At 42.3% G+C, this 12,498-nt stretch overlaps 1 protein-coding gene across 1 annotated transcript; it reads right to left on the bottom strand.

Annotated features, from left to right (window-relative positions):
• Positions 1-5,062: 5,062 nt before the first annotated feature.
• LOC132482612 (olfactory receptor 3A1-like) lies at positions 5,063-5,815 on the bottom strand (the record flags this gene model as incomplete). The annotated part of the gene is made up of 1 exon (XM_060087922.1): positions 5,063-5,815. A coding segment is annotated over one exon (753 nt), but the record flags the coding sequence as incomplete, so codon positions are not given.
• Between the last annotated feature and the right edge of the window lie 6,683 nt (positions 5,816-12,498).

Below are 12,498 nucleotides of genomic sequence, written 5' to 3'. Positions count from 1 at the left end.
TTCAGAAATTCTCGCAGTGGCTTAAGCCAATGTGGATATTTTTTATTGTTTCTGTTCTACTTTTTTTCACTTGCAATAGCAAAGTCTTGACTATTAATGAATTAGGGGAATCATACTTTTATTTATTTAACTACTGTGGTCTGAGGACTTGGACCTCCTTTATTACTTCAAGGGAGAAATTGGCCTCTTTTCTTGTTACGGGATTAGCTCCTGGCTGATCAACTCATATTGTGGTAGAAAAGGAGACAAATGAGTCAAAGGAGGGGAGGGACTGCAAGGGGCAGCTGGAGGAAAGGGACAAGGAGAAGGACCATCCCTTTCCAGACAGGGCACCCAAAATTGGCCAAGAAGTGGGCCATATAGTGGATATGGAGAAGCCTGTGCCTTCCACATTATTGTTAATAGCTGTATAATGTTCCACAGAATGTGTATACCATAGTTATTTTAACCAATCTCTTGTACATAGGCCTTTAGGCTATTTATAATTTTTCAGTATTATAAACCATGCCGAAATTAATACCCTGGTACATTTGTTTTTGTGTAACACATTATGTACAATAGGATTTTAGAAGGAGGGTTGTTGGGTCAAAGAGTAATCTCTTTTTAAAGTGTTTAATATGTATTACCAAGTTGCCCTCCAAAAAGTTTGCATCAATTTAACTCCAACGAATTGTGTATGAAAGTGTCCATTTTCTTACGTCCTACCCTCTATTTGTCAGCTTCGCCTGCCATAATAAAATACCACAGACTAGGTGGCTTAAAAAGCAGAAATTTGTTTTCTCATAGTTCTGGAGACTTGAAGTCCAAGATCAAGGTGCCAGCAGGTTGGTTTCTGATGAGGCTTCCTCCTTGATTTATAGACAGACACCTTCTCGCTGTGTCCTCACGTGTCCTGTGTGTGTGTGTGTGTGTGTGTGTGTGTGTAGTGAGAGAGAGAGAGAGAGGTCTTTGGTGTCTTGTTTCTCTTCTTGTAAGGACACCAGACCTATTGGATTAGGTACCCACACTTATGACCTGATAAATATAACCTTAATTACCTCTTTAAAGTCCCTATCGCCAAATACTGTCACATTAGAGAATAGGATTTCAACATACGAATTAAGGTGGATACAATTCTGCCCATAATGCACACCAAGCAGGACATTTTCAATCTAACTTTGGTCATAGTTCTTTTCTATATAGAAGGTTTTAAAAAACTTCTAAAATGTATTTAAGTGATCGATCTTTTCATTATGATTTCTGTAGTTTATGTCCAATAGAAACCTTACCCACTGTAAAAGTGTAAAGTTTGTCACTCATAACGTCTTCTAGTACTTTAAAATTTTAATCCACTAGGAATTTATTTGGGTGCAAAAAATGACATTGATCTAATTTTGTTTTGCCCCCAAAGGTTAGTCAGGTGTTGGAACGCTATTTATTGAATAATCCGTATTTCTCCACTGAGTTGAAATGTCAGCGTCACCAAATTTTAACCCCCATCTTTGTTTATTCTTGCAATTTGTTCTTCTAGCTAATTTGGGTTGAGTGATCTGGGATGGCCTCTCTGAAGAAGTGACCTGAAGGATTCAGTACAGAAAGTTGGGCTTGGGGAGGGAGAAGAAAGAGACAGAGGAAGACAGACAGACATTTGATTGGTTCAGCTTAAGTTGCCTTCCCAAGAATGCAGGGAGAAACGTGAGGACAAGAAGGGGATGAGAGAGAGGAGATTAACGCATCAGTGGATTAGAGGACTGTTGAGTTGGGGATACTTGAACATTTGAGTTTTTCTATTTTATACTATTATAAATAATATTGTTGTGAATATTTTGTTTAAAAGGGTTGCATACACACATGTGTAAATATACACAGTCCTAGTTTTAGTGATGAGAGGGTTTTCAGGTTGAGTTCATAACTTTGCAAGAACTATGCATTCCCACATGACATATTTATCCAGGCCTCTGTAATTACAGCATATTACCTGGTTAGGGAATGAGGGAACATTACTCTACCATGTAGTAGGGTGAAGGCTATGTGGAGAAAGGCCAAGATATGTGTCTGCAAAATTGATGTCCAAAATAAAAAAACAAGTTCCATATTCTCACGGGAAGGTAGGGTTTATCAGCCAGGATGCCAGCAGTTGTGTCTAAGGGACCAAGCCAGAGATGTGACTGGAGAGAAAATGTAAAATTAAGAGTCAGAAGTCAGAGTGAAACCGAAATTGAAAGAGTACATAAAGAACAATGGTGAAATTACTTGGATTACACAAGTCAGAAGAAAGCTGGTCTAGACTTTACTTTTTACAGAAAAATTAATTTCCAAAAGAATTAAACTTGAAATGGGAAAAAATGAAAGCATACAATTAAGTAGAAAATATGAAACCATAAAAATGAAAGGAGAAAACATTGAGGAAGACAATTATGCATGATACAAAACCCAGAAGCCATACATGAATAAATATGAATCAATGTCTGAACACAAAGAAATGTGAAACATATTTATGGAAGAAAACACCGTGAGAGCATCAAATTGGGACTCAATTGGGATAATTCTTTATAAATCACATAGTAAAAAAGGCAGGATACAAAGTGCAGAAGGCAAAAAAAATAAAATCAATATCTAATTATACGAAAATGTTAAACTCTGTTATGGAACAAAACACCATAAATAAGATGAAAAGACAAACAAGTTAGGAAAAAATCAGTGATACAAATAGTCAACTAAAGAAGATATCTTTAAAATGTAAAAAAAAAGCCCTAAAAAACTCCTGGAAATCAATACATAAAAGACAAACAATCCAATAGGGAATTGTACAAATGACAAGAACATGGCATTCATGGAATAAGAATTATAAACAGCCAAATTGGTACTTGATATGATCTTATTTATGTAAAAAAAATTGTAAATGCAGGTTAGCATATCATAGGAAAAAATCTAGAAGAATACCCATAAAACTGCTCATAGTGGTTAGTACAGAGACATTATGAGAAAAAAATTTTTAATTAATTTATTTAATTTTGGCTGTGTTTGGTCTTCGTTGCTGTGTGTTGCACAAGCAGGGGCCACTCTTTGTTGCAGTGCACGGGCTTATTGCGGTGGTTTCTCTTGTTGCAGAGCATGGGCTCTAGGCGCGCGGGCTCAGTACTTGTGGCTTGTGGGCTCTAGAGCGCAGGCTCAGCAGTTGTGGCACATGGGCTTAGTTGCTCCGTGGCATGTGGGATCTTCCCAGACCAGGGCTCATACCCATGTCCACTGCATTGGCAGGCAGACTCTCAACCACTGTGCCACCAGGGAAGCCCCCTATGAGAAATTTTAACTTTCTAGTAATGCACCTTTATGTAAAGCATAAATGATTTTATTTCATTAGATTTTTTTAACCATTAAAAAAATTGAAGTATAGTTCATTTACAGTGTTGTATTCGTTTCAGGTGTATAGCAAAGTGATTCCATTGCGCACACACACACACACACACACACACACACACACACACACACATATATATATATATATATATTCTTTTTCAGGTTCTTTTCCACTCTAGGTTATTACAAGATATTGAATATAGTTCCCTGTGCTATACAGTAGGTCCTTGTTGTTTATGTATTTTATATATAGTAGTGTGTATATGTTAATCCCAAACTCCTAATTTATCTCTCCCCCTCTCCCTCTGCTATCCTCTTTGGTAACCATAAGTTTGTTTTTTATGGCTGTGAGTCCATTTCTGTTTTGTAAATAAGTTCATTTATATAATTTTTTAAAAGACTCCACATATAAGTGATATCATATGATATTTGTCTTTCTCTGTGTTACTTAGTATGCTAATCTGTAGGTCCATCCATGTTGCTGCAAACGACATTATTTCATTTTTTATGGCTGAGTAATATTCCATTGTATATATTACCACATCTTCTTTATCTGTTTATCTGTCAATGGACATTTAGGTTGTTTCCATGTCTTGGCTACTGTGAACAGTGCTGCTCTGAACATAGGGGTGCATGTATCTTTTTGAATCATAGTTTTGCCTGGATATATGCCCAGGAGTGGGATTGCTGGATCATATGGTAGTTCGATTTTTAGTTTTTTAAGGAACCTCCATACTGTTCTCCATAGTGGCTGCACCAATTTACATTCCCACCAACAGTGTAGGAGGGTTCCTTTTTCTCCACACCCTCTCCAGCATTTATTATTTGTAGACTTTGTTTTTATTTTTTGCTGCGTTGGGTCTCCATGGCTGTGCGTGGGCTTTCTCTAGTTGCGGCTGTTGGGGGCTACTCTTCATTGTGGTGCGCGGGCGTCTCATTGCGGTGGCTTCTCTTGTTGTGGAGCACGGGCTTTAGGCGCACAGGCTTCAGTAGTTGTGGCACGCGGGCTCAGTAGTTGTGGTTCACGGGCTTGGTTGCTCTGTGGCATGTGGGATCTTTCCAGACCAGTGATTGAACCTGTGTCCCCTGCATTGGCAGGTGGATTCTCAACCACTGCGCCACTGGGGAAGTCCCTATTATTTGTAGACTTTTTAATGATGGCCATTCTGACTGGTGTGAGGTGATACCTCATTGTAGTTTTGATTTGCATTTCTCTAGTAATTAGCGATATTGAGCATCTTTTCATGGGCCTGTTGGCCATCTGCATGTCTTCTTTGGAGAAATGTCTACCTAAATGATTTTATAATAAGCATATATTGTAGTTGAAAAAAATAAAAAATCTCTAAGCGTCCAGAACTGTAAATACACAGTGATTCCAGTTTTGTTTCCCTGCTTTAAATGCACATGCACATACATTGGTAGTTCAAAAAGAAACCTGAAGGAAACCATGAAAATGTTCACAGTGGTTCTCTGTAGGTGGTGAGATTGTGAAGGGTATTTTTTTTTGTCATTTTATGAGCTTCTGTAACTGCACAACTTATCCGATGACCATGTTTTATTTCTATAAATACAAAAAAACAATGTTTTAGAATAAAAAAATGCAACAGAAATATTTGATCTTTGCTGGAATGGAGGAAAGCCTGGCACACAAAATAAGATTCACCAAATGGACCATCTACACTAAATTTCAGAATCCTATGTAGTTGGATTCACTCCCAAAGCATCAGGTATGTGCCAGCCGCACTGTGGAGGAGTGTGGCCTTGTTTCGCATATGCCGTAGACGATGGGGTTGAGCATAGGAGCGAGGACCACATACAGCACAGAAAGAACCCGGTCTCTCAAGCCAGAGTGTGCAGAGCTGGGAAGGATGCAGCAGAGGACTGGAGTGATGTAGAAAATGCAGACCATGGTGATGTGAGCGCCACGGGCAGAAAAGGCTTTGCTTCGGCCCTCGGCAGAGTGAATCCTGAAAACCGCAGCGACAACATGTATATAGGAGATCACAACCAGGGCACAAGGTGCAAGAGCCACCAGAAAACTGAAGAACAGGGCAAGTTCATTGGCCCACGTGGTGGAGCAAGAGAGTCTGAGCAGTGGAGGGAGGTCACAAAAGAAGTGGGTGATAAGGCGGGGTCCACAGCGCTTGAGTAGAGCTGCAAGAATGGTGTGGGTGAGTGCATTGGCCAAAGCAAGCAGGCAGGAGATTGAAGCCAGTCCTGTCCGAGTCCTTTGGCCCACGAGGACTAGGTAGTGCAGTGGCTGGCAGATGGCTGTGTAGTGGTCATAGGCCATGGCTGTGAGCAGGAAGCACTCCCAGGGAGCCAGGAAGTAGAGAAAGAATATCTGGGTAAGACAAGCATGACAAGGCATGACCCGCACTGGTGCCAGCAGATGAACTAGAACCTGAGGCACCGTGTTGGAGATATAGGCAGTATCCAGCAGCGAGAGGTTGGCCAGGAAGAAATACATGGGAGTGTGGAGTCAGAAGTTCCCAGCCACGGCCACTGTGTAGACCAGCAGAAAGACGGTGAAGGGCAAATGCCTCAACTCCTGTGTCCCATTCCCCAGCTGCATGAAACCACGCCCAGAAACTTGCACCTGTAGAGTCCAGCTCAGAGTCAGATGAGGGTTTTAAGTTTGGAGTTTCAATTTACAAAAGGGAGTGGTGGTGAGGGACAGAGACAAAGAAGGCAGGTTTCAGGCTTAAGGGAATAAAACTCAGAATTGGGGCCTCCCTGGTGGCGCAGTGGTTGAGAGTCCGCCTGCCGATGCAGGGGATACGGGTTCGTGCCCCGGTCTGGAAGGATCCCATATGCCGCAGAGCGGCTGGGCCCGTGAGCCATGGCCGCTGGGCCTGCGCATCCGGAGCCTGTGCTCCGCAACGGGAGAGGCCACAACAGTGAGAGGCCCGCATACCACAAAAAGGAAAAAAAAAAAAAACTCAGAATTGGAAGAATGAAATTAGGCTCAGGAGACCAGCGGTAAAGTAGAGGCCAGGAGAATGGAAACCCCACCAGCCCTCACACCAAGAGGAGGTGCACAGACCTTGAAGTCACAGTGCACGCACATCCTATGAGAATATCAAAGTCAGTCCCTCAGAAACTTCTACCTGAGTAAGTGGCCCTGCGCCTTGTAATTACCTGAAATTGTCCCATCACCAACCCAACAGAACCCCTACTCAGGACCAGTGATGAGATCAAGATCAGGTCTCTCCTTCTCTTGCGCTGAACCTTTCAGTGCCTCCCATCTCACTCAGAGTCAAAGCCAAAGTCCTCCTCATGGGCTAGCAGACCCTCTGTGATATGCCCTCTCCTTTCCTCTCTGATCATCAGACAAGAGTTTCGTTCGTCAGCATCTTGTCCCATGTCACATCTTCAGACCTACCTACAGCAGCAAGCATCCTTGCCTATTTCCTGCCTTGGCGGAAGAGGGCTCTGCCCTTCTATCCAAGGCTAACTTCTCCAGCTGCTCTTCTTCTCAGTACTTGGCAATCCTTTTACATGTGAATGTACTAAATGCCACTAAATTGTTTACTTTAAAATGGTTTATTTTATGGTGTGTCAATTTTGCCACAATAGAGAAGAAAGCAAATTAAAGACTTCTTTCAGACATATAAAAGCTGAATTATTGTCAGCAGAAAACCTGCACTACAAGAAATGTTAAAGAGAGTTCTCCTCAAGGAAGGATGACACCAGATGGGAATTTGGATCTACGTGAATGAATGACGAGTTCCAGAAATGGAAAATATGTAGGTAAATATAAATTTTTCTCATTTTAATATCTCTTTCAATCATAGTAAACTGTTTAAGCAAAAATATTAACAGCATAGTGTGCGGTTTATAACCAATGTAGACATGAAATGTATGACAACAATAGTACAAAGGACATGAGTGGGTAATTGGAAGTATATTGTTGTAATGTTCTTACATGATACGTGGAATGATTTTAAACCAGTTGAAGGTAGTCAATAATAAGGTAAAATGCGTATCAGAAACCCTAGCTCTAAAAGAAGATATAGTGAGGATAAAATGGAATTCTAAAAATTATTCAACCTAAAAGAAGTCATGAAAAGATAGAACGAGGAACATAGAACACATGGGACAAACAGAAAATAAAGTACAGGATGGTACATTTAAACTGAGCCATATCACTAATTACATTAATGGTAAATGGTCTTCAGTTAAGAAAATGCTTCAGTTAAAAAGCAGAGAGTGTCAAAGTGGATAAAAAGGCAAAACAAAACATATGCTAAGCATAAGAAACCCACTTTAAACATAAAGATATAGGTCTGGTAACAGTAAAACGATGGATGAAGACATACCGTGCAAACTCGAATAATAAGAGAGTTTGAGTAGCTCTATTAATAGCAGGCAGAGTAGACCTTACGATAAGGAATATGATGGGATGGAGGACATTTGCTAATGATAAAGGGGTTATTTCATGAAGAAGTCATAATAACAAAGCTTCAAAATGTATGAAACAAAACTCACAGAAAAGAAAGAAGTAAAGTAGCAATCAAGAGGAAACTTATCTTAAGTAACAGAACGATATTGCAGAAAATCAGACATAGAAGAGCAAATTTTGATTAATTTCACCTAAATAAGCAGTAGGAAAGAAATAATGAAGATAAGAGCAGATATGAATAAAATGTAAAATGAGCAAATAAATGATAGAGAAAAATCCATGAAACAGAAAGCTTTTAAAAATACTAATAAAACTGATAAAAAACTGTAACCAGGGAATGTTAGGGAAAATGTTTGTGAATAAATTTGCCAATTTAGATGAGATGGACAAATTCCTTGAATGACACAAATCACCAAAACTAACTCAAGAAGAAGTGGAAAACCTGAATATCCCTAAATCTATGAAAGAAATGGAACAGAAAACTCCAGGCCCGTATGACTTTACTAGTGAATACTATGAAATACTTAGAGAAGAAATATTACCAATCCTATACAAACTCTTTCAGAAAGTAGAGGAGGGGAAACACTTCTCAAATCATTTTATGAGGCCAGCATTACAAAATACCCAAACCAGATGAAGACATTGCACGAAAAGAAAACCATAGACCAATATCCTTCAGTAACTTACACACAAAAAACTTAGTTAAATATGAGCAAGTTTAATCCAGCAATGTATAAAGAGGACGATACATTACGACCAAGTGAGATTTATCCAAAGAATGAAAGACTGGTTTTGCATTGAAAAATCAATCAAGAGTTATTCATCGTATTAACAAAATAAAGGAGAAAAACCATGTGATCATTTCAATAGATGCAGAAAAAGCATTTGACAACATTCAACAACCACTATGATAAAAACGCTCAGAAAACTAGGACTAGAAAGAAACTTTCTTAATCTGATAAAGGCAATCTACAAAAATCCTACAGCTAAAATGATAATGGAGGAAAATATACTTCCCCACCCCTGAACTTGAGAGTAAGGCATGGATGTTCACCACTTTTAAGTATTGTCCTGGAAATCCTAGGCAGTGCACTAGACAAGAAAGAAAAATAAAAGTTATACAGATTGGAAAAATAGAATTATCTTTATTCAGAGATGACATGTTTGTGTCTGTAGAAAATCCTAAGCAATCTACAAAGAAAGAAACGTGAAATTTAAAAGTCACTATAATTTATAATAGTATCCTAAAACATGAAATACTTAGTGATGCATTTAATAAAACACGTGCAAAACATTTACAGTGAAAACTAAAACCTATTAACAAGAGAACTTAAAACCTATATTAATGGAGAAATGTATCATGTTCATGGATTGGAAGACCCAGGATTTTTTTCTTTTACACACAAAAATTTAACGTTTGAAGATTTCCATCACAAAGCAAGATTACACATAGACAAAAATTAGGAAAGCAAACAAATAGAAAATTTGTTAGCAGAGGAAAGAAAAGTAGTACATATGGCAAAATATTCAATCCCACAATTTACTTATAAAATGATAATTAAAATAGCAAGTGAATACCATTTTATAACTAGTAAATTAGATGTACTAAAATGAACAGCCAGTGCTGACTAGATTGTAGTCAATGGGTAGACTATATTGGTGACAGTGTGAATTGATGTAATTCTTTTTGGCAAACAATTTGCAATACATTTGAAAAGAAACATACATCTATTGCATGTGATACTGGACATCCTGTTAACACAGCATCTACAGCTTTGTCTCCTTCTCCTCCCACAGTGGACAGAAATAATTCCATATTCAATCTTTCCAAGGTGCCCCACAGTATCAGTTACTGGGTGTTATCTGACATCCTCAGATATATATGAGGATGAAGGATCAGAAATATTAAACCCAGGCCCAGGAACTATGAGTATATATTAGGAAAAGGATGCCACAAAGGAGCGAAGACTCAAGTATTAAGAAGAGATTTGGGGGCTTCCCTGGTGGTGCAGTGGTTAAGAATCTGCCAGCCAATGCAGGGGACATGGGTTCGAGCCCTGGTCCGGAAGATCCCACGTGCCGCAGAGCAACTAAGCCCGTGCGCCACAACTACTGAGCCTGCGTGTCACAACTACTGAAGCCCGCGAGCCACAACTACTGAAGCCCTTGTGCCTAGGGCCCGTGCTCCGCAACAGGAGAAACCACCACAGTGAGAAGCCCGCATACCACAATGAAGAGTAGCCCCCGCTCGCCGCAACTAGAGAAAGCCCGTGCGCAGCAACGAAGACCCAACACAGCCAAAAATAAATTAATTCATTAAAAAAAAGAATATATTTTTAACATATCCTGCTGGTCATCAAGAAGATAAGAGCAATTCCAATTTTTTTGGAAATGGCCGAACGATATGAATAGGCTAGTTACAGAAAAGGAAATCCCCAAAGGTCACAAGGATATAGTAGGAGTGGAGACGGGTACAGCCATAGCAGAGAGCAGCGTGGCATGACTGAATCCAGTGACGTCTGCCCATCCCTAAAGCCCAGCAATTCTGCTCCTGGGAACTTGCCACTGGTCCCCTTAGTGGGTATGTATGAGGATGTCCATCAGGTATTTTTCGCAGAGGCGGGAGTCAGAGCCCCCTAGATGTCCCACTGACCCTCCTTCTGCCCTTGTTTCAGACCCTCAGGTGGGGCTGGTTAATTCATGAGTTTCCTCTTGTGATATGGACGACAGCAGAAGCCAACAAGCTAGACCCTTGCTCAGTACATTCTCTGGGCTTTTCCCGCACATGTCCAACCAGTGTCCACGCCTACTCACTACCTACCCACGTGAGTCCAATTCTGCACTGATGGTTTTTTTTCCCCCAGTGATGATGATTAAAACCTATTTGCTAAACCTAAAACTAAAAAACTATGAGAATGTCTGCTCACGGCTCCCGCTTTGCAACTCCCACAGGGAAACGTGGGACAGAGAGCTCATTGAGTCTTCCGTAAGTGACTGTGAGGCGTTAATTCCCACCTGGCTTTTGTACAAGACCACGGCTCGGCCTCCCTAGTCCGGCTCCCTACTGCCCATTATTCAGAGAAGCTGGCCTGCTCTCCTTTCCTCGTGTTTATATGTTAGTCTGGTGTGAATTGTAATCACTTCTGTACTCTCTGCTTTCTCCCAAAAAAAGTATGTGGCTTTACAAATTGGACCACGCGAATCATTTCCTCTGCAAGGAGTTCACTGACACCATCCACTCACACCTGCCGCCTGTCCTTTTCCACTCCTTTCAAATAGGTCTAGTTTACCATCTGCAGCCTTTGACACATCTCCCTTGACATGTTTTTCAACCTAAATACCAGCTTTATTACTGATAAAACTGATTGGGGGACTTCCCTGATGGTGCAGTGGTTAAGACTCCATGCTCCCAATGCAGGGGACCTGGGTTCGATCCCTGGTCAGGGAACAAGATCCCATGTGCATGCCACAACTAAGAGTTCGCATGCCACAACTAAGAAGCCTGTGAGCTGCAACTAAGGAGCCTGCCTGCCACCACTAAGGAGCCCACGTGCCACAACTACAGAGCCCGCCTGCCACAGTCAAGGAACCCGCGAGCCACAACTAAGACCCAGCACAACCAAATAAATAAATAAATGCATTAAAAAACAACAAGAAAAACTAACTCATTGGGGGTACTTCCCTGGTGGTCCAGTGGGTAAGACTGCGAGTTCCCAATGCAGTTCCATCCCTGGTCGGGGAACTGGATCCCATATGCCGCAACTGAGGAGTTCGTATGCCACAACTAAGGAGTCTGCACGCCGCAACTAAGTCCCACATGCCGCGGAGCAACTAAGCCCGTGCGCCACAACTACTGAGCCTGCGCGCTACAGCCCGTGAGCCACAACTACTGAGCCCACGCACAGCAACGAAGACCCAACGCAGCCAATAAAGAAATAAACAAACGAACTGAAAAAATACTTAAAAAAGAAAGCACAGGTGTAGATGTCGAGTAGCTAGAGGGAGGACTCTGGTGGGTTCCGTGGCTTGGCCCCTTGCCACGTACTCCAACCTCGGTCTGGTGAGGCCTCTTCTACCACACACGCTGGAGAAATGAGAGCTGCGTTTCCCCGGCCCCTTTGGAACTAGCGTCCTGGGCGAGGTCCAGGCGTGGCCAGCTAGTTGCCCTCACGTGTGATGTGGGGGGCAAAGCGAGATGGAAGTCTGCTTCTGGGTGCTCTTCCTGTGAGTCACAGTGAAACGGTTTCCGTGTGAGTACTAGCAGAGTGTCCGTGTATGCTGGGACGCACGGTGTGGCCCTGGGGGTGTGCTAGGCCATCTTGGACCTGCTGGCGACAGCCGAGCAGGAGCGTGTCTTTGCGGCCAGGCACTCAGTGACGTCGTGTTGGCGGCCTGCAGTCAGTCGGCTGTGGTGGGAGTGGGTACAGCGTGGAGATCAGCAGATGCAGCGCCCCTGCTGCATCTGGAGAGCCGTTGTTAAAGCTTCACCAGTGCAGCACTGGCCGCCCGGGCGAGGGCGCCTACTGAGTGAGCGTCCACCTCGGGGCAGCCTCTGGGGCCGAGGGCAGGGCTGCAGAAGGATGGTAACCAGCCCAGCAGGTGGAGGAGTGGCCTGGAAACAGCCGAGAGGAAGCCAGACCGGCCCGTGTCACCTCCTGGCCCTGGGACGCGAGGGACCGGGCCGGCCCAGGGGCAGGAGGGTCCACACCACTGGCAAGGACAGCAGGGAGCACGAGGAGGGGGAGGGGCACCCG

This window comes from Mesoplodon densirostris, chromosome X (genome assembly GCF_025265405.1).
Source record: "Mesoplodon densirostris isolate mMesDen1 chromosome X, mMesDen1 primary haplotype, whole genome shotgun sequence".
Classification (NCBI taxonomy): Eukaryota; Metazoa; Chordata; class Mammalia; order Artiodactyla; family Ziphiidae; genus Mesoplodon; species Mesoplodon densirostris.
Note: the sequence above shows the minus strand (reverse complement) of the source record. Positions and strands in the feature narration are given on the sequence as shown.